Source organism: Hylaeus volcanicus, chromosome 3, assembly GCF_026283585.1.
Source record: "Hylaeus volcanicus isolate JK05 chromosome 3, UHH_iyHylVolc1.0_haploid, whole genome shotgun sequence".
Lineage (NCBI taxonomy): Eukaryota > Metazoa > Arthropoda > Insecta > Hymenoptera > Colletidae > Hylaeus > Hylaeus volcanicus.
Window position 1 is genome coordinate 19,509,337 of NC_071978.1, and position 24,332 is coordinate 19,533,668.

General features: G+C 35.1%; 1 protein-coding gene across 8 annotated transcripts in view; it reads right to left on the minus strand.

Annotated features, from left to right (window-relative positions):
* The window catches only part of LOC128873253 (DNA-binding protein D-ETS-4), a 159,180-nt gene that overhangs the window by 51,678 nt on the left and 83,170 nt on the right, over nt 1–24,332 (minus strand). For all 8 annotated transcript variants that reach the window (XR_008456375.1, XR_008456374.1, XR_008456376.1 and 5 more), the window contains exons 2-4: nt 11,950–12,341; nt 9,669–10,357; nt 6,509–6,663 (exon numbers count right to left, since the gene is read on the minus strand). Coding sequence is in view for 4 of the 8 variants with exons in the window: in XM_054116690.1 (XP_053972665.1) it covers nt 6,509–6,663; nt 9,669–10,357; nt 11,950–12,341 (1,236 nt within the window). In the remaining 4 variants the exon portion in view is untranslated. The remainder of the gene's footprint in view (nt 1–6,508; nt 6,664–9,668; nt 10,358–11,949; nt 12,342–24,332) is intronic.

Below are 24,332 nucleotides of genomic sequence, written 5' to 3' on the forward strand. Positions count from 1 at the left end.
ATCCACAAAATTATAGATAGCGTATAACCGTGAGTCTGTTCATGATTTTACGTTAGGAAGACTGCCGCAGTGCGCCGTAGTGTAATTATCCAATTACAAGACGTACAGCTGAATCCATTATGCATGACTATCTATCCCCCTGCGCTATGCAAGGTACTCTCTGTTCGCCATTAATTTCCACTGCGTTCTATACGTACGATTTCAAGAGACAGAGATCGTCTTCGATACACGTATCGAGACCACGGGTTTCTGCGGCACAAAGTAGACCGTTACCCTTCGGACTTTTGCATTGCAAAATTACGACTAGCCTCATCCGTGAATCGTGACCATTATCGAGTTGTGCTTCAAACGGCCGTTTAAGACATTAACGGAGAGTTATCGCCTACCATTCTTCAGCGACGGGGACTGTTAACGAAGGGGAGATTTACTCGGAAATTAATAGAAATTTATCCTTAGTAGGTTTTAAACAGAAAATATAAATTCTGCCGGAACCAAAGAAAGCATAACTCACAGTGTCGTGGAAATTAAATGAATACCTGCTTCTCAGGTTTCGTTTTTAGGTGTGCATTAATTAATAGACATTTATCGCTAGTAGGGTTCACGTTAAAAATATAAACATTGAAACCAAACACATGGAAATTCAGGAACGTGAACATTTTTAAAATATTAACTAACTCTTAGGTTTCTTTTTTAGGTGTGCATTAATTAATAGAAATTCATCGTTAGTAGGCTTCACGTTAAAAATATGAAAGTTGAAACCAAATACATCAAAACTCAGGGTCGTGAAAATTGAAAAACTATCAACTTCTTAGGTCGCTTCTTTACATGTATGTCAATATAAATCAGAATCTATAATACTTAGAAAAGAAGAAAATGAAGAGTTTAATTTTTCATTTCGATGCACGATAACGGGAATATAATAAGAATAATAAATCATAACTAGCATATATTTTATGATTATCGTCCCTTAATTCGTATGAGTAAGTTCGCCAGTTATCACACGTTCAAATTTAAGATCAGTCTTCTTGTTTTATATCGTTATTTGTATCATAATTTCTTCTTTTTTTAATTATTGTAGTTGGTTGTACAGAAATTGTTGAGGATTAGAATGGTTTGATTAATTTGGAAGGTTGCGATTTTACTCAAAACTTTACCGACAAAAAAGGATGCGCACCTATTTCCAAAAATTGTTGGCTAGACTGTTGAAGAGAAGAATCTTTAGTAAACAAAGACAAAACTGTTATTGTACTCCCACAGAATCGACACAGGATCTTTCAGAACGAGAGAAGAAAAATTACGTAGTCATTCCATACATTGAATCACTTTCAAGACAGGTTTCTAATTATTTAAATGGATTCAAATCGATCTCAGCCTTCAAGCCGGTTGATAGTCTAAAAAGTATGTGCAATCTAAATAAAGACAATGTGAAGAAGAGGGAGAATTCTAATATGGTTCATAAACTGAATTGTAAAGATTCTAGTAACAGACAAAAAGAAATTTTTTTTTTTAAACGATTTGTTTAAGGTCGCATGAACGTCTAGGTTAGAGATCACTTTTGGTAAAGCACCTAGTTGTTTATGTAAAGGTCATAAATTGAACACGTTATTTACACAAAAATTTAAGGACAAGGAATTTAATTTAACAATTATTCAAATGCACATGACCACGAATAATAATATACCGTGATATATATAATACTGAATAATTGCTATAATACTGAAATGTGAAACAATAGTTAATTTAATAATTTTGTTTCGTTGTGTCTTTTCCAAATGGATCGCTATATTTTTTATTTATATCAACGTATAGATATTTTAACCTTTCTCAGCGATGAGAAATCATGTTCCTAAAAACAGAAATTGAAAGTACTTTTATAAAAAAGAAGTTATATTACAAATCACTTACAATCAGAAGTTGAAATAAATAAATCAGGCTCAATTATTATCGATACTCATCTTAATAGTTTGTCACTGCTAGATCATTACATCAATTGTGAAACGCAAAGAAAGACGCTCTACTGAACGCCTGTGGATTTCCTACAAAATCGAAGTAGAAGACGTTCAGAATTGAATTTCAGAATAGAAAGGCCCTAATCGACTGGAATACAAATTAATTTACGAACGTTCACCGCGGGATAAGATTATCCGTCATATGTAGTACCTGAACGTAACATCCGTGGCAATAAATATTCGCAATCTCTGAATTTATGTTTCGTATCATCGCTAGACAAGGAAATTTTATATTTGCATCAATAGGAGATGTCGGACTTATCTCCGCAGCGACTGCTTGCGGCAGCAGCAGCCAGGACCGAGTCAGACGTAAATCTACATCTGCATTCCGTTCGCGAAACGAACGCGGCACGGTAATAAGAATTAAGTACCGTTTCGAAACAACGAAAAGGAAAAAATTCGCCAGCGAAATCAAAGTAAAATGAATAACAGAAACGTCGCCGCGGAAGAGTTACCCTCAGTTTTGCTAATCTCTTAGAAGACAAACGGCCGCGTTCTCTAACATTGAAAACGAGTATTTGCATTCACGCAAGACTCAAATGTCGACGATCTTGATGTCGACTTCCAGACTCGAGTCGGCTCGGTAACGGTCTGTTCCAGTGATTCTTAACCACTATGCTGCGGCACACCACTGTGGCGTGAAGCAAAGGTGGACGGAGCTCTTATCGAGATAAAAATATGTTCAATGTTGGATGAGAGGTGAACAACTGTTCATCGGATACTCTTCGAAGGAGAATCAGGATTCTTAAAGAGTTTCAGAAGAATGGCTTAAGGATCTTGTTCTTTAATAATACATAAAGTATTGTATAAAAGAGGTATACAATTTTTTATTTTTATAAGAGTGCAAGTTTGTAGAATAAAACTACGTTGTAACATTTTTGTGAGCTACATGTTTATATAGAGTTACGATTTATAGCAATTATTCTAGGTTGTTTGATATGTTTATAGTAGACACAAAACTATAGTAGTGTCAACAGGGTAACAAATTATAGCAATTATTCCAAATTATTTGTAATGTTTATACTGGACAAACAATTATAGTAGAGTAGTGTTGTCTAAATTATTTCATTTCTAAATTGTTCTTATATTCAATAATCAAGCGAAAATGTTCGTGTTTGATTGTATTTATGTATACTTTCATTCGAAATAAAAGATCAGATATGATCCATTCAATTTATGTCTTATTAAAGAACAAAATCCTAACACCGGTTTTGAAATACTCTTCATAATGCAAAATACCCCATTTTTAAATACCTCTATACTGGAATTTGTAGATCAATACTTGGTTGTACAATTCTTGTTCGTTGTTTATTGGAGTCATAATTGAGTATGTGTTTATAATTTCTATATTTGTAGACGATTTCTTTAAATCCAGATTGATATATGCTTGAATTTATTCGAAGTTTCCTTTTAGCTTATTCATTATAATTGTCATGAATTAAATTTCAATGAAGGTAATAGTCGCGTTATCTCTAGCATTTCTAATTTTCAATAACCAAATATATTTCTTCATTATGGCGAGTCATTGGTGTCCCACGAAAAGTATTTTTTCCAATCGAGGTGCATTATAGAAATGAATGAATCCGTTGAACCGAACAAACAATGATTTTAGAAGAGTAGATCTAACCAAATATATTTCTTGATTATGGTGAGTCATTGGTGTCCCGCGAGAAGTATTTTTTCCAATTAATGTGCATTATAGAAATGAATGACTCCTTTGAACCGAATTAACAATGGTTTCAAAGAGTAGGTCTAACCAAATGTATTTCTTGATTATGATGGAACGTTGGTGTTCCAGGAGAAGTACTTTTCCCAATTGAAGCGTACCATCGAATTGAACGGGAGTCTTCTTTCGAACCTCGTGTAGCGAGCTTGGAAGGTTAAGCACCACTGATCTTATTCAATGGCCAAGAAATCCGCCAATCGTGGCTAAAACGATGTATTCCGAGGATGTACAAAAGGTGTATCAGGAGAATCCCGGTTCCGTTAAGCGGCTGCAAACCGTATTATTACGCCAGTTGCTTACTCATGCCGTCCCTCTTGTGCCCCTTCGACTCGTGGATTACGAGGAAAGAACGTGGACGCACACCGATTTCCAGGAAATTCACTTTCACCGGACCTTGTCCGCGAGTGTTTCTCAAGTGACTCGCGCCATTAGTTTCTTTATCGAACGAGCCCAGGCTTCTGGCTCTTCTTTTCCGTTTTTTATTCTTTATCCGCGACAAGAACGTAACCGCAACGCGTGATTTTACTAGTAGGAACCGATCCTCGAGGATAGAACGGAAGTGAACGTACGATTTGTCAGGAAAGCAAACCAGGAGAAACTATTTAAAAGTTGCTTAGAGGTGACATAAAATCTAACTTGAGTGTATGTTAATGTATCGTTGTTATTTTGTCTTTTAGTATAGAGAGTGTTATAATGCGACGAAGTAAATATTGTAGAGTGGTCAAACAAAAATGTTAATTCTTGCTATTCTAATAAAACGTTCATTGCATGTCTAACACAAATGATATGTTTGCTAGAGAATATTCATAGACGAGCTTGTATGCATACTATTTAAAGAATCCTAGTTTTTGTTTTATTTACGTTTTGATTCTCTATTTTAGAAAACCAAAAAAATTATATTTTTAGTTTACTATTATAAATTTATTAAAACTGATATATATACGAAGATGTAATTATATTTCTTTTAATGAAAGAAACTATGTTCGACAATGAAGAAAAGTATTAATATTCTAAAACTATGGTGTGTATAAGCAAACTTTATTCTTAATAAAGTTAGTAAACTGTATAATTAAAAAAATAGTAAGAAAATAAAAATATTGAATTGTATTTGCTGATATTCTGAACCAATGTTATCTTTTTAGATTTTTGAATAGTATATGTAATGTATTATATACAATGAACATAAATTATATTGTATGTAATACATAATTTATTATATAACTTATATTAATTGTATATAAAATACTATAATACATAACATATACATAATATATTATATACAATTATTATAAATTGTACACATATAAATGTATTAATATTTTGGTAACGCATTATAAATATCGAGAATGTACTGTAATAGAAAGTGAGTGTTCATTAGAATTTGTTGCGATCAGCGATTATTATATTACTAAGGCCTCCAAGGCTTGCATGAAACGTTGCAATAAATTTCTCTACGAAAACTTACTTAACGATGCTTTAATTTCGCAACGTGGACGAACCTACTATTGCATTGTCTGCGAACAAGAAGTTTTAACAGCGATAAGGCAAAAAAACGAAGTCTGTTGTAAATTCTTGGGACGACACGAGATAACTTCATGGAAAAGTGTCGGAGACGACGACACTCTAGATAACGAGTCAGAATGTGCCACAAAGAAATCGTGGTCCATCAAAGACTCCACCTTTGCAGCCACTTATTTCGTTAATTACAAAATAATTTAGATTTCATTAGATTTGCCTGTCTATCGAAAATGTAGTTCTCAATATTTTCTGATGTACCTGTACCTCCGAGGTCCTCAAGATAATGCAATATTAAACCTTATTCATAAAAGTATTACTCCCTCGTCAGTATAGGACGCTAAGGTGCTGAACCGTTCATTTTTATCGGTTAATTAAATTTTTTGCTGTTCTATCGTACTCGAATCAGTTGTGTAATAATAGGTTATCACAACGTGATAATATTTGTAAATATTATTATCTAGAGAACAGAAATGTTTACTTTGTACGTTTTATTGTTTGAAGAAAGTCATTTTGCGATTATTTTGCTTGTGAAATATTATTTTGCAATTTCTTCTTAAAAAATAATATAAACAAATAATAATTTTATACTCGAGACACAAATAAAGATTAGGAATCTACTTAATACAATGACCCAAATGTTTCCATTAGAGAGTTAATAATCGTACACATCAAGCAAATTCAAATTGTTACTATTGCGAACTATTGCATTTTAAATAATGTTGAAGGGAACAATATTGATCTCGACATTTAATTAAACGAATTCCTCCCCGACACATGTATAATTCACATTCACATCTGAAACGAAAATCTTCATCTGTCCAGAAAATTAAAAAAAAAATGTACACGCCATTACTTTCGCCTCAAAATAATTATAATTTCATTCGTTACTAAATCGTGCCAATTTCGAAACATTTAACTAAATAAAAAGTAATCGAACTACCTCCTGCCACAATTAAAAACAAAGTTCGTCACGAACGAGAACTCGTCATCGCCAATTCAACGGTCATCCGTCAGTGGCAATCATCCTGCTAGCGACCGTTAGCACTGCTAATTTATTAAAACACCGCGAAATTCCAGCGACTAATTGCTTCGTTAAATTGGCGCTCCAGCCCGCGAATAATCGCCTCGAAGAAGCGTTGCGTAACGGTACTCGTTGAAAGTGCGATTTACGCGTTAGCCGATTTTAACGAGCGGAGTTTCGCGATCGACAGAGGCCCAAGGCGCTGGAATTTTCGAGGAATCGGCTCCGACTCACCTGTGGTGCTCTCTGACAGAACTCTTCCTCCGTTAGGGAAGTTAACGTTGCGCCGTCGACGTTGAAGCTCTCCAATGGCACCGAGGGCAGCTGCAGTTGCCTCCTGGCCCATTGTATCCAGGCTGCTACGTCCGCTGCGCTCCAGCGTCGTGGTTCTGCAACAAACGGAATCGTTTCATTAGCGATACACCTCTAATCGATTTTCGCCGAGTTTTTACTCCAACTTCGCGAATATCGCGCAGCCTTGCGCATTGAAACGGAGAGAAAGTTTCAAATCCCTCCTACGATTAAAGAGGAATAACAGGATTGAATGGAATGCGGTAAAACTTGTCCTGTTTGACGGTATACTCTAATATTCAGGAATTTTTTTTTTGTTATGCCCTGATTTCTTTGAACTATGTTGCCTTTTTTCCAGGCATTGATGATTTTAATGCAGTTTTCTGGATTTTCTTATCAAATCGTTTCAATTTTAGAATATGTATATTTGTATATGCATATGTATGTTCGAAGCAAGTATTTTTATTGCTCGATGAGAAGATTCCTTGTCTCATAACGTACAAATAACGGGGGTTACCTCTATTTTCATTATAGTAATGATGATATTTATTTAATTTAAAAATTATTATGTAATGCGGTCTAATAAATAGTACTCGTATTTATTTGTCGACGGCACATATGCACGAATACTATAATATAAGGTATGCGTCTTACATTTATATTCGTTCCATTCTGTTTGTAATTATTCTAGTAATGTAAAGCTTTCCACTCTATCAATTTATATTCAGTACATTTAGATTAGATTTTTATCTCTATTTTTATTTTTCGGTGTTATAAGTTAAAGTAATTTTCGTTGGATCTAATGTATAATATAATAATAATAATAATAATAATAACAGTATAGAGAACAGTGAACATTACTTTAATCTATAAAAGAACAAGATAAACATTTATTTTAGTGAATATAAATTAACAAAATGGAAAGCTTTACTTTACTAGATCATTTCAAGTTCAATCAAAATTGTTTTAACCAATTAAAACAAATAACTACTTCTAACAGTCGTCTATGTTAAAAACAGAAATAGGATGAAATTGATAGAAATTGAAGGTCAAGAAGAATTTACTTCTAATTTATATTTATAACGTCATATTTATATTAGATTCAGTACATTCAGATAATTTGTATTGTACCGAACGATTGTCAACCTGAACTTAAATATGAAAAGTACATTTGCTCGTTGGACCGCATTACATCATAATTTTTAAAAGTCTTCACACATCCAAAAAAATTGATTTGCTTTTATTTTATTAATCATTATATTGTTAGGCAATCCTAATTCCAAATTAATTTTCTTAAAAAGGACTTTAAGTAAGATCAAATCGTTATTAAATAGCTAAAACATAGTCAATCTACTCAAGTATGATCTATTAAATGGCTATCTTGTTACATGTGAGTAGTGATAATTTGATACGTAACAAATTTCCAGATATTGTATTTAAACAAAAAAAATTATATACATTATATTACAATAAATAAGCAACAAATTTATAGACATTATATTCTCGACATGTTAATTCACGTTCAATATCACTGTCAGCATTTATCTCGATTCTGTTATTAGCTGATCGAGACAAGAAGAAGGTTATGGCGTACCCAAACCTACGATTAGTCATCGTGACGTGTACAGGAATGAAAGTGTTGGAAAACTAGCGGAAGTGCGGAGCGACCTTGAGCCGGGACCTCGAAATTTCGTAACGCCTCAGGAAAGTACTACACGAGTTCGTAACTTATTCCGAGCGCGGCGTTCGTTATGGTACAAAGTAATAGTCGAACCGGTCGCTCCAACGTCTACGAAGATAACGTCAAAGTCTCGCCCGCGGCAAGGTAGCAAGAAGGTCTATGTGTCTAATGGACATTCACGCACCTTCTTATTACCAAGGCGTACCTGTAGAATTTATTTATTTACTATGTCGCAGTTAGCGGAGTTAAGCGGTAATCACGTTCTCTAACGGTAACCGACTCTTTCAACTTCTAAGGGGCACTGCAAATTGCTGGGTAATTTTCGTACGATTAAACCAACACTTTTTTGAGTCCAATTATTATTTTTGTAGCGGGCAGTTGTTTGCTTATTCGAGATGAATGTTATTCCTTTGTTTGAAACTTTTATTCCTTAGGAGTATTGTTATCGAGTATCAGAACGTGATGATTGCAGTAAATTTTGTATTACTTTAATTATTGGTAATTTTTGGTAGAATTAGTGAGAAATTTAATTAGATGGGTAGGAAAAATATAAATTTATTATGTTTCTCTTTATTGTTGTCTCTCGATAAACTACTGTTATTTAAACCGTGCCTACTAGAAACGCAATACATTAAAGAATTATATATGTAATTTTTAATGAAGTTTACAGCACAGTATAGATTACAATATAGAATTCTAATCAAGGAGATTATACTTCTACTAACCAGACCCACTAGCCAATTTCTCATATCCGTATAGTACACGAGTCAAATTGACAAATTTGAAAGTTTTAGTCATTTAGTTATTACCAAGACTTAACAGGCTACTGCAGAGTGATACAGTCCAGATCCTCGATGGTTTTTGTAAAATATTAGGCATAGAATTCTGTAATATAATCTAGGAGATTAAACTGCTACTAATCCGACCCACTAGCCAGCTTCTCACGTCCGCACAGTACTTTAACACGTTCCTGCCAGACTAATATTCTTGTAAATTTGTACTGTTACTACATTTTCTTTATAGACTTTTAAACTTCGTTAAAATTCAAGAATTTCATTCAAATTAATTTTCTTTGACACTTGACTTTTAGAATAAATTTTTTATTTGTCCAGGGAAAAGTACTGTCACCCATATATGAATCAACGGCGATCAACGGCGATCAACGTGTTAAACTTCTTCTTAAAATCGTTCAACTATTAACAATGATATCATCGCAATTTTCAGGGACAACTATTATTATAGAGAATTAAATTCATTGATAAATTAGTTTGCTCTTTCCTCTAATTTCAAAGATACAGTGCTGTATGATTAATATGCATTAACCTTGATAATTCCATCGTTAACACACCGATTGAGTAACAGGTACATTTTTCAACAAAATAATAAGACAATTGGTACGTACAATAAAGGACCATTGCTCACCTGGATGTATGCCCAGTGCCACGCAGGTATTATCAAAGTCCTTCTGCAGCTGCTGAATGGCCAGGCTCAGGACAGGCTCGATCTGTTCTCTGGTCAGGTCTCCGACGCATTCGCCAGGTTCCATGTCTTCCACGAACCCAGTCCCAACGCTACCAAGATCCACGGGTCTCAGATTGTACTTCCTTTGAAAGCTCGTGTCCCTCAAAACCTCCCTGAGCAACTGATGATCGCTCTTCTGACCGTCCTTGAAGAGCTCCTCCTCCTTCTGCAGAGGATTGCTGACCTCGTCCTGTATTCTCTCGAGTTTCAGAACATTTGTTCTCGCGACGTCCGCGAAATCCTTTCGAGCGCCCTTGAAGAGCAAGTTCTTCAGCGGCGAACTGTTCTCCAGCTCTATGGGGTCTGGAGAAGAGGAAGTCGTCGACGAGGACGACGACAACGAGGAGGAATTGCTGCTGACGCTGCTGCTGCTACTGCTGCTGCTGCTGTTGCTGCTGCAACTGGACCGAGGCTCTTCCTTGAACAGGATTTCCTTCAACAACGGGTGGCCCTGCACTCCGGCATCTTCTTTCTTCGCGAAGAAGTCCGCGTCAAGGCTGTTGTAGATGTCCTCTTCCGTTCTGGGTGGCGTGCACGGTACTGTGCAGTCGGTCGAGTCTTCACGGTAACCCAGACTCTCGGCCAGGAGTCTGAAATTAGAGGGCGAGGTGGATGTCAGTGGGTGATTCAACCCCTTGGACTCGGAAGGCAACTGAGTGACGTTGTTAGATTTTATGCGACAACTCGATTAGCGACTGGGAGCGATATGTGGTACATTTCGTTGAATCTTGAAGCGTTGATTGCGATATTAACTTACGAGTAAGTTTTTGATCTCTGCGTGTATTTTTTTAGGAAATTTATAATGGGACACCTTGAAACAGGGGTGAAATTTATTATCTTTTTGGCTATGAACGCGGTTTTTATGTCTACAGAGCGCTGAGACTGTTTATATTTAATATATTGATTTCTTATTAATCTAATTTTATTAAATTTCTAAATTTAGTTTTAGGAGATAGTGAGTTTTTCATGCCACCTTTTCTGTTATTGAATATTTGTTCAATAGGGGCATTGTGAAGATGTGTTGGATAGGGTGTTACATTTAGATTTGATAATAAAGTGCCCAAAACTGAACTGTTTATATTTAATATACTAATTTCCTGTTAGTTTAATTTCATTAAGTTTCTAGTCTAAAAAAATAACACGCTTTTTATGCCACTATATATTACTGAATAGTTGTTGTTATACAGGGTGGTTCGTTCAGATTCGATAATAAAGTGCCCAAAACTGAACTGTTTAAATTTAATATACTAATTTCCTGTTAGTTTAATTTCATTAAGTTTCTAGTCTAAAAAAATAACATGTCTTTTATGCCACTCTGTGTTACTGAATACTTGTTAGGGTGGTTCGTTCAGAAAGCTGATAGTGTTTACATTAAATATATTCATTTCCTATCAGTCTAATCATCTCAAGTTTTTAATTCTAAAAAATAACATACCCTTCATGTCACTTTTTGTGCCACTGAATACGGGTTCAACACGTGCATTATGCACACGTATTATACAGGGTGTCCCAGCCTAAGTGATACAGAGTTCTAACTCCAAAACTATCGGCCGAATGGAAAATTTCAAATATGGAAATTGCATGGTAAGAAACGTGGAAATAACATGTTCGTCACACCACGATGACCTTTTAACCCTTTCGACTCTAATGGGGCATACATGTCCCAGTGAATATTCCTGGTTACCATTGGTCAAATTACAATCGAGACTTAACAAGAACATGTGAGCCTTCATTGCACAAATCGATTAACTCCATAAAAAAAACGTTCAGATATGCGATGGAATAATGTGAAAATAATAATAATAAATAATAATGATGCGATGTAATAATGTTTGTCGTTTAATAGTGCTAATGTTTATTATTCAGGAAAGTTATTATAAATATAAAAAGTTATGGCTGCACCAAGTACTTTGACACTTAAATTGAAGATTTTTCAAAAAGCGGAGTTGATCGATTTGTGCAGCGAACGAACTATATGTTAAAAAAAAAATGAACATCATTTACTCTGAGTCAAATTGTTCCTTTGTATCTGGATATGATCTTGATTTGTAGACAACTCTAGTTCAATACAATTAATTTCCAAAAAGAAATGGAATAGAGTCCAAATAGAAAACAGTCTAGAAACCAGCCCAAAAGGGTTAAGGGAAAATTTATATTATATTTTTATATAAAATATATTAACCTTGATTCCTGCAAGATGGCGAGTAGGTCGAGACTCTTCTCCCTCTTGACTGGCTGCTTGGCGGACGGTTCGGGGCTGGTTGGATAAAACTGGGCGCTCTGAGGACTCCTGGGAACGTAGTAAGGACTCGTTGGGTATCCTGGCGAGCCCTCGTGCGAGTAATTAGGGGAAAGTGGCAATTCGCCGCCCGCACCGGGGTAAGGTGGACTCGAGTAAGTGATCGGCGAGCTAGGACGCGGCGATTGTGCTTCCTGTTTGATTTGCGTCGGTTTCAAGGTATTCTGAGCGTTCGCGGTAACATAATCGTCCGAAAGAAGGGACAAATCGAACTGGAATGTGCTGTAATCGAACGACGGCGAGTAGCCGGCTGCGGATGGCACCGTCTGTGGCATCTGAAACAAGAAAAGAAGGAAGTTATTATTAGTTGAACTTGTTCCTGAAGCGGCGAGTTACATTTTAAATTTCATGATGGGGTGTATCTGGATTTGAATCCACTTGAAGGTAATTAAATTGTAGATGCAGCGTGTCGGATAGTGCGGAAGTAATTATTGAAAGGAATGATTTTATTTTTGGGTATCTTGCGATTAGAGGGAGAATTTTGTACATTAATGACGTAGGTATATTAATGTGGGAAGGAATATATGTGTCATAGATTAATATAGATAATAACATTATTTATGATGATGATATTAATTTATCACTGTAGGATTATAATTTGTGAAATACTCATTCAGGTATATTTTCCCTTTTGCCTTTTTATATTTACATTTCTTTCTGAAATTTATGCTTTATTTTTTATTAGTGCATACATTCTGCCATGAGTTTTGCACGTGTTTTTCGAATTCGAATGTGTTATAAATGCATGAAATTCGCAGTAAAATTTATAATTCATACATTTTATCTGAAAATTTCTAATAATTTAATTGGTTTCTTAACCTTTCATGAGACACAAGTTAGATCACGTTTACGGGCAAAGTTCCTCTGACATTTAAGTAACTGACACGAATATTTCACCCCTAAGCCGAGATTCCAACCACGCGCATTCCCGACTCGCATTCCCGACGATCCACAATTTACATTGTTGCTCACGAGCGAGAAGATCTAGTAGAAATGATACACTTTCCTCCAAGACAGCACCGATGGAGCCTAGGGTCCATTTATCTTACCGCGTGTTTATTGCCCGTCCTGTGCTTAAACTCGCGTCAGTTTGTTACGCTCCGTAAGTCACTTATGGCTCAGGGCGATCCTCCGCGTCTTCAACAGACCGAGGTCGCGATATCGTTTCGTCAAACGTCCGATTGGAACGTAAACGTCGCGATCATTCCCACGTGAATGTTCAATCTAGGGATATTCCCTACGTTTCAACAACTCTCGAATTTATTCTCCGTGTAATTTTCGTGTTGGCCTATTTAATAGACTTTTTGCTAGGACAACCGATACTTTATTATTTATTATTGACATAACATGTGATACTTCTATCGTTATATAAATTATAAAATATGTAGATATTAATCGAGAAAGTATTCCAATGGATAAAATTAGGATGAATAATGCTAATATTGTCTAAATAAAAAATATTACTAAATTCATTTATGTTATATAAGTTACTACAATTGTACTAAATAATTATAATGTATAAATAATAATATTCGTAGATGATTTATCGGATAAAACTGAGAATTCTATTTTTATGGGTTACCTAAGTAATTCAAGAATTCGACTTGAACATGGTACGCATGTCGTACGCGTCTTGCAAATTATACTAGGACATGAAATCGTTTGAGTAATACATACATGTAATTTCAAAATTCAGAATTCATTGTAAAAATCATTAAATTGTACTAGATATTCATATTATATAGACAATACCGTGATTTTTTTAATAAATAAAGAAATAGAAATTGTTGTCAAATTGAAAAATATTGAATTTAATTATACATATATCCAATCGCTACCGGTCGGTAAAGTGTTAAACTTGGAGTATTAACTGAGTTTTTCGTTGCACTAATCGATCGACTATTTCTTTTATTCTCACCTTTAACTAACCTAAATTTATCCATTTGCTGCTGTTTCACGTTTTAAAAGCTCATTGTTAACCAATTCACTGCCAACTACGAGATATCTCGTAGTTCAAATTCATTGCAATTACTCAAGGGATAAATTTGCAGCCTTTTGAGTCACGAATTATTGCAAAAGGAGATCGTAAATTTTCTTTCTAAAACAACAAATTTAATATTCTTTTTTATTGTCAAAAAACACCTATATTTAACATCTGTATTAAATCTTGGCGCCCAAGGCAAAACGCTTTAAATTTGTCTGGCAGTGAGTGGGTTAATCTACTGTGGCGTCAACGTAAGCCGCCACGTCTCTGTCGTTTGCTTTCTAACTTTTTCGTTTCCACTTAACATTCCTAAAAGCTTCATTCACACCAACATTCCTAATGTCACTTTTTATTATCAAAATAATAATCCAGATTTAATATCTGTATTAAGTCTTGGCACTTAAGGCAAAATTCTTTAAATTTGCCTGACAGTGAATGGGTTGAAAAAATTAATTTTGATCAAATATATCATGAAATTGTAATACTGTGTCCCCAATTTACAACAACCAACCTCACTAAAACTTTAATAGTCTCCTATCTTTATTTTTACCCTCAATGGATATCAACCTATCTCTTCCCTGGTATCCGCAAAACTCTTTAAATTTGCCTAATAGTGAATGGGTTAAAACAATTAATTTTGATCAAATATATCATGAAATTGTAATACTGTGTTCGCAATTTACAACAACCATTCTCACTAAAACTTTAATAGTCTCCTATCTTTATTTTTACCCTCAATGAATATCAACCTATCTCTTTCCTGGTATCTGCTCCAAAAGCCTCTCATAACCAAAAAAACCCAAGTTCTGACCAAACATAAAACCAGATTCTAGCACTACATCTCATTTCGAATCTACAGAATCCAAAAACATCCTTTATGAATCCTCCTCACCCCTCGATTCTCACTTTCATCCTCGCTCACTCTTCCCGCCATCGACACTTCTAACTCAAAGAAACATCCAACGAACGGAGTCCGCTCGACCGAAGCGGTAATTAAAATTTCACCCCGGCGCATCGACCGAAGGGCCAAAGGTCTCGATACGATAGGTCGTAAGGAGGAAACAGTTCATCCCGCGCGATGAACGTACCCGGCCCGGACGGCTAATAAATATCGTCTGAAATTTCCTTGTAAATAATCGCTCGGGCTTTCCTTATAAATAATCGGCCGGCGGAGTTTCCTTGTAAATAATCGGCTAACGACTCGCTATTATCTTCCGTAGCGTCTGAAAAAGAGGTGGAAGCCCACCTCGAGCCAAAAGCGAAACACTTTCCCCGGACGGTCGGGGCCCCGTTGGTGTGCTGCACCTTAAGGGCCCATTTATCTTTCCGTGTGTTTATTGCCCGTCGTGTGTTTGACCTCGCATCAGTTTGTTACGCTTTGTAAGCCCATTACAACGTTCCCAGTGCATCTTCTCTACGCTCAGGCGGGGTCGCGTCTGACATTTTGACGTAGTGCCCCGCAAAGGTCGACGCGAAATAAACGATTATACCCATACACGAGCTCGCGGATTTGCACGCTTACTCTCTATATACCCACGTAGAGACACAATGCCTCCGATCCCTTCCACCGTCGTGGCTACGTACACCGTACCGAAGGGGAACGGAGACGGCGAGGGGAAGGAAAAGAGATGAAACCTAGGTGAACAGATACCAGGGGGGAAGAGCCACAAAAGAGAACCGCTTATTTCTCGACTTCTCCTAGCCTACCGCGAAAGGTCCCGGGGAGAAAGAGAATGTTTATCTATGCTGATGGGATCTGTGGACGATGGAATTCCTCGTCGAGGCTTTCCTGAATCGTCTGGAAAAGAACGGGGTGCTCTAACCCCCTCTCGGACCGGGGTTGGCCCGCAGACGCGCTTGTGGATGCACGATGCCCCGGAAATGGGGAGCTTGTAATATGGAGAACACGAGGGAACACGGAGGATTCGGTATATCGATGTCAAGAACCATTTTGGTGTTACGTGGACTTTGATGTGAAGGTGGAAGGAGGAAATAGAGATGATCATCCTCTGATGTTGTTCTGTTAGGTTTCGAGGTAACAATAATGGGGTTAGATGAAAACAAAATTCGAAATGCCAGGTATTTGCATCAATTTTCTAAAAATATGGAAGGAATTAGAAAACAGTCTTGACAATTTGGAAAAGGGTTCATCCCCTTTTGTTGTTGTGGTACGTTTAAAGGTAACAAGAATGGCGTTAGATGAAAGCAAAACTCGAGATGCAAGATATTTGCGTCGACTGTGCTTGATAAAAATATGGAAGAAATTAGAAAGTAGGCATAACAATTTGGAAAAGTGTTTACCCCCTTATGTTGTTGTAGTAGATTTCATAACAATAATAACGTTAGATGAAAGTAAAATTCGAGATGCAAGATATTTGCATCGACTTTGCTTGATAATTATATGCAAGGAATTAGAAAACAGTCCTGATAGTTTATACAAAGATTGATTCCCTCATGTTGTTCTGATAGGTTTCATTAATTAGAAGAAACCCAAGAATAAACGCTCTTATAATGCACGAGACTAAAGTTTATATAATAAACTTGAAATTAACTTTCCACAGTGAATATACTTGAAGAATATCAAGAAATTTAACGGAGTCAACTAGAGTTAAATCTTCTAAACACTACACAGGCAATTCTAACAAAAATCTGTTCAAATAAATTACAAAATTCCTTCAATTAGTAAATATTAAGCATGTTGTATTAATCAAATTATATATATTAAATTAAATAAGATTAATTAAACATATTGTATTGGATACACTGCAATTAAATTGTAACCATTAACGTGGACATTGATGGCCTTGTAATTCCTGTGACCTTAAATAAAATAATTAAAAAGTACTCAACATAAATAAATGTGATGTTATATATATATATATATATATATATATATATATAAAAATAAGAATTTAATTCTACACTTGGGGAAAATCAAGTTTAAAAAGTCCTGTGGTAAATGGAAACGGAAACCGTAAAGAGAAGTCACAATCGTTGCGTTGCATCGTAACTGCATCGAAATTTTCTGAAGATCGAAGTTCCCAACGGCGAGCTGAGTAATTAAAATGCATAATAGCAGAAACTGGTGGTATCTGAACTGCTCAATTAACCGGCAGGATACGTTCCATCGTACGGGCCGAACTGTTCTTTTTGCGATGGGGAAACGACAAAAATCGTCTCCGCAACGCAAGTTCTTACAGCTTCCTCGGTTTCCTGCTATCTCCTTGGCCTTTCCTAAGGACCAGTCATTGACGTCACCTTTACCGACTAACCAACGGTGCAGCTGCATTCCCTCCTTTCGTGCATTAAACACGGAATTCCACTAAAGTCACGATACCGCGAATCGACCTCGTCATTTTCGAAACATCGATGTATTTTCGACCGATTCGCGATAAAACCAGACAGGGGGACGCTGGTTTCGTTTGATGAATAGCGATGGGGATTGATTAAAATGCGTTTTAATGAACATTCAATGTCTAAGCTGATTTTATTCAGATAGAAGCATTTTTTCTAGTAGGTATTGTTTTTTCTGGTAAAGTCTGAATAATTTATTTGGTACTTTCATGTGCATTAAGTGTTACACTTGTGCATTAAATTTAAACAAAATTTTTGTTGTGAATATGTGTATTGTAGTGTTCCTTGAATTTGTATTCAACTTGTTCCAAAAAATTAATCGAGAACTACGGTACGATTATATTCTATGCAGTCTGTATATTTAATAATTTAATGTGAATACCTTGTATAACGTTTTCAATATTTAGTTCAAACATTGAATATTAAATGATTTTCTCTGGACCAATGAATTTCCTCTTGATGATCTATACATATAAGAGAGGTGTAATATGTAAAATATAATAATAATACATAACCTGAGAAAATATTTTGTTAGTCGTTAGAAAACTCTATATTTTACTTAAAGTACAACTATATTTCATTATCAGAATTTTAATGTTTGTTTAATATTACAATCTACATTTATGAAACAATTTATTGACCGAAAGAAAACAGATTGAAAATAAATGTTTGAAATAAATTCTTACAATACTATACGCAAATAAATAGGTAAATAGATAAACTACTTAGAATTAATTTTTTGGAGCAACTTAAGGAACATTATATAACTTGTGTATTTATACATACAATCAAGTTTACTTTAAATTCGAAACTTGAAATTTACTTTTAAAGACTAATACACAATTACTGTTATAATTTTTCGAAGTACAGATTTCGAACATACAACGCCTTTCACCCTAATGCTACTCGTGATATGTTTCATTCTATAACTACCGATGATCACTATTGAAGTTGAAGGCGGATCAAAATTCTTTCCCACGTGTAGAATTTATGACGCAATTTTCACGCAAATCAATTGTGTCTTTGATGCTAAATGCGTAATAAAATTCACATTAATAGTTACTTCTCGACGACGGATCGTGCTATAATAGGTTTTTTGTACGTAATCTGAACACATATAGGATATTAATTGGCTGGTCGTTCCGAGAAATCGGTTCGACTACAAACTAGAAAAAGCGAACAAACAAAAGCTGATCGAATTTTTCATTTCTAAGTATAGATGAACGAATAAAAAATATTGCAGCTTTTATAGTCGAGCGTTTGTGAAGTCCGCCTTTTAATTGGTTTGACCTATACTAAAATGTACCATCGTGCTAAAGAAAAATATTATTGTGTTAACCCTAAAATGCCAGACTTGCAAAAAGCGCTCTTAATTTTTTTCAAGTTTCATAGTTTTCTTCGCAAAAAAATAACACAACTATAAACCGATCTTTGCGAACTACCAACTAGCGCAATGTACAATACATCATCTGACTGTCAGTTACGAGTTAGTTACTTCACCGCGATAAGTAAATTAGCAATGCATTATTGCTCAAGAAAATAAGAAATTAAATTTAAAACACAAGGAGAACCGATTTCGCAATTCCAAGCGGTTATTTTCGCCTTACGTAATTACCTAATTACTAATTACTGTAATCTTTACGACTGATTTATGTTTACGATTGGCGAAAGTTGTGATAAACCTGCGAATCATCGTGTAGAATGAATCATTTATTTGTAAGAAGATTCGTAATTTTTAAACATCTTTGGAATATGTATATAGAATACACAATATTACATGTATATGTATATTTCATATAATATTTCACTATATATTCTATATTATATATCTTTATATTTTTTTGTTGGAAGACTGTTCATGAGTGCAGCAAGAGAATACACAATTTTCTATTATGAACGTACACAAAAAATTACATCTTGTATTTTTAAGCATACTTACATGACATTCGGCGAAACCTAACTGAATAATTCTCCGTATTCGACCAGTAAAATTTTTGTTCGATTAAAGTCAATATAATCTTTAAATATAAACTTTAATTTTGAATGAAACAAAATAAACAAACATCGACCACCTATCAATTTGGAGCAAATTCTTCCTTCTTTTAATGTGGACGCAAAAAATTGGCAACTAAGATAAAACAAATCAAAGTCCTCTTTCACGAAGATCGATACGACAATTCATTTGGTTTGTGATGTGCATCTTCAGAGCATCCAAAGGACACTCCGATACATACAAGTTCGCAACATTCCGCTTTAGTGGTTACCTTATCACAATGTTACGCAATAACGTCAGGCTTTAAACCATGGCGAACTTTGCTCGCGATTGATAATATTTTCAAGCAATCGTGATCTTCGATATCGCTTGGTAGTGAAAGCGTAATCGTATTTCGGCGCATTCTCTCGGATAAGTACCTGGAGAAAGCTTATCGTTTCCATGGTTTCGCCTTGAAACTGATCTTGTCGCCTCGGTACATGTTTATTTATGTTTTACTTCTTTACTCTCCTTATTTATAAAGCAGAAATTACGTAAGACCGATGATAAGTAACGTAATAAAGAGTTATCTAAAAGAGACTTTCGGCATTTCTTTTTTTACCTATTGGGGGATATTGACACATATAGTGTACGTTTATTTTTATATTAATCTATTCGCTGACGTGAATACACGTCGATTCAATTCTATTCCTAGTTATGCAAAAATTATGAAATTTTTCTTATTTTATACACTACATATTCACAACACTGATATTTCCAAACATACTTTTTAATTTAGATATTTGCCATCACGATACAAATTTACGATGTCCAGCTTCTGCATTTTATTATTTTTACCAGAAACATAAAATATCTGCTGGTCGCGAATGTGTCAAAATTACCGTTACTTATAACACAATGCCTTTTTGAATTAAAAAGTATACGATATTAAAGTGAGACAGCATGATTGTATTAGTTTGTGTGTATTGAACAGGGCAAACAGAAATCCATTTCAAACTCATCCTTCAGGAGATTAATAATAAAATGCCCATGCGAAGATAGTTGCTATTATACAGTGTATACTGCAACGAAGTAATATTATTTTTTGGTTTCGAAAATTGAGTGCTGAATATGTTTTGCACTTTGAACTGAAGGCTACATGTAGAAGTGTCTGGATATCGAAGATAGGGCTCGAGAGGTTCACTGACCTGCCAAGAGAACAACGGACAAGTTCAAGGACAATAATTTTACGGTTCACAGGACCATACCTTGGATGATCCTTAACCTGTCATGACGTAATGAAATTAGAATGGGAGATGGCGTCACGGCCTCGCTTTGTTCGTCGCTGACACTACTCTTCTCGTTTCTTTTCGCTCGAACCTTATGCACAATCTGTACGTCTATATATAGTTTATATACCATAAATAAATAAATCTGTGAGAGTTGGTGTTTTTCTAATTTTGTCCCTCTAAATTTCTTTTGTATTAGTACTAAAGACATTCTGCTCTATTTATAATTACGAATTATATACCATTATTAGTAGTATTATTATAAATATTATTCAATTCCAACGTCTTCGACTAATTGCGAATTTCTCTCATGAAAAAATATTATATATAAATTATATAATTTAACAGAAATACAATTTTTAGAATAACAAATATAAATATAATATTAATACTATACTCTTAATAATTAAAAAAAAAAAAATTAAAGTAATGGAAGAAGAAATTGTAATAATACTTTTAACAATGTTTACTGTAACAAAAGTTTATTTTCGTGGTTAGTTTTAAATTGATGAAGGTTACCAATACAGTAAGAGCGTACTCTTATAAATGTTTTTGTAACTCTCTTCCTCTGTGCCTCTCTCTTTGACTAATCGAAGACAGGTCATTAGCCCATTGATTGTTCGTTACGACATTTCTTCTGACGTCGGTAGAATAATTTTTTCCGATATTCTAATATCTGTTACGTAACTCCACCAGCCTGGCAGTATTTTTTACTCTCGTATCGAATATATCTGCGTTCGATGAATCGTTCCTCGGGTGTCACTGCACTTGTTTCCAGTGGATTCGTAATTAACCATGTTTGACACTGAACTCTTCTATTCACGATATAATCAACACTTGATGCTTTGCTTTCGATTACGTTTTGCTTAGATTCTGTGACTGCAAACTGCAAATTAATTTCTAAGACACGTGTGTGCATTGTTTTTTATTCTTGGAATAAATAAAATACTATAGCTCAATAGTGTTTTGTACGATTTAATGACAATTGCAATTTATACACAATCGAAGGATTATTATAAGCAGTGTTTTATTAAACTGTTACTTTCCTATGGCTTATCTTTAGCATAATCGATATAAAGATTGTTATTTTTGTATATTTAGTCCATCAAGGCTACTATCAAGATCAATTTTGATAATAATTCAACAATCCCCACTCGAATCGAGTTCAGTCGAAACGTAAATCGATTGGTCTTTAAATAACTTGTAAACAAATCTGAAAATAAATTGTTAAGACCTTATCGATAACTTCTGTCGAATGTTTTCAAAGTTACTTTGTTTTGTACAGTATCCGATATCAAAGTATCTACTTTACAATATTCCATACAATATTATAAACTAGTATTACTTACAGTGGAATGTCAACAATAAACAAATATTATTTCGCACGAGCTCGCAATCGACATCTCAACTTTGATAGTCTCGCGCAAAACAGCATTGAAATTGAATTTAAAACCACGAACCCGACATCGAACATACTTTTCACCAACTTTTCACCACCGTGAACTACGAAAGTGTTTTCTCGAAAACAGGTATAGCAATCGCGAGAGAATCGTTACACGAAATATTCACAGAGCACTTCCACCGAACGTAGCCGGAATCCTCTGCGTGCATCGACGGCAAAAAGCGTCATTAACATATCGCGCGAACGGTAAAACGAAGTTATAAACAATAAAGCTCTCATCTCGTTATTTAGCAACCTTGAGTCGTAAAGGTGGAAAAAAGAGGCTACCCGCGTCGATGCGCGGGACCTTCGCCAGCTTCGACGCATCCTTTTACAAACAACGTTCTCGGCGTGGCGAGTACGCTTATAAATAAGCAATAAACGAAAATTACTTGCACAATTTAATCTTCGTGCCATTAAAGCGACCCAATAGGCCCGGAGGGGTACCCAGGGGGTGGGGGGAAGGCTCTGAAGCGATTAATCCTGATTTAAAATTCACGAGTCCTTCACCCTCGAGGCAATGGCGTCATCAGGATTAACATCGCCACTGTGAACTTCCTTCTGTACCGCGAGTAAATTACTGTAGGATGTTATCTATTTTTCTAATAAGATGATCGAGTATTTTACGTTTATTTGGGTTAAGTGGGTTCTGTTTCGTGTGTAGATGTTATTCAGAAGTTTGAATTTTTGAAATTCATTTTGGAAAGAAGTGTAACACGAATGTAATTCATCAAGATACAGTTTTTTATGGTTTTAGTTTGGACTATATATATTATATATTATAATGCATATTTAATATATGATTTTGTTTTAATGTTCACTGATAAAAATGTCTCTTGTTTTTGCCTTAAAATATAGAATAATAAAAAGACACCTACCTATTAAAATTTTATAAAAATAATTAGAATATTAGAGAGAAATTCACTTGTAAAAGTAGGCTTAAAATTCACTGGTAAAATTGTCTTATGTTTCATACTTAAAATGTGTAATAACAGAAAGACATCTTTCTCTTAAAATTCACACATTCGCTGATTAATTTATACATGTAGAAATAAACAAAAAACAATAGATATATCTGTCTCTTAAAATTCACTAATACAAATGTTCATCAATTTATCTACACGAAAATAGACTAAAAGAAAGATACGTCTATCCTAAAATTTAATAATACGAATGTAACAGAGTATGTTGTAAATTTCATTCATAAAAATAGTCTTCAATTTTCATTAAAAAAGTAAAACTCACTGTCGAAAGTATCTTTCATTTCTTTCCTTAATAAAACATATTAACCGAAGAAAATATACATGTCGAATTGAGTAACCTCCTCCTTTTTCGAAGTCGGTGAAAAAGATTTCCAATTAATCATTATTTCCTGTTTGTTTAGATAAAGTTAATCTCCTTTCCTACACAGATTTAATTACTGTACCACTACTCTATGGCAATTAAAGTGATGCACGCCGAAAAAATTGAAAGATCCAAGTAACCCATAACGATCATTAAATTAATAATTATATTTACTTGTAAGCGAAATAATTCCACACGAACAGGAACAATCACACGATCACTTCAATACTCGGTGAATATCGCGACCGAATCAGAACTTCCTTTTCACAACCAAAGTCAACGAATAGTTTCCGTTGAAACTAATCAATTTGAAGTACTGCGCACATATATTCTGGATAGCTATTTTGGTTTCACCCCCTTTGATAGTGTCTCACTGTTCCACGGACCACCGATCGCCACTTTCGACGGAGCCCGCTCGAATGCCACTGTGACAAGGTTGTCAACGAGCAAAAAGTACTCGACTGCAACTTTTTGCTATAATACGGATCCCTCCCCACCCCACACCCCGTCTGAGTTCTCGGAGACGGTCTCAATCGGGGCTTTAACGATCGAGATTATTTATGAAAGGGATTTCCTCGCGAGTTATCACCGTTGTGACGAGATACGTTCTCTCGTACGTTCTCTCGTACGTCGATTCACGTCGATTCACGTCGATTCCCCGTCGATTCATCGGCATGTCCGTGTAATTAATGCCAGTTATGCTAAACGCGGCGAACTGATGTCAGCTATCGGTTCGCGGTACGCGCAACGAGACGTCGAATTACTCCAGAAACTTTGATTTCGATTCGATACCAAATACTCGAGGGAGGGGTATTAATTACGTTACCATGATCGCAGACTGTGGTCCAAACAGGGTGATTAAAAATGGACAATTTTAGTGTA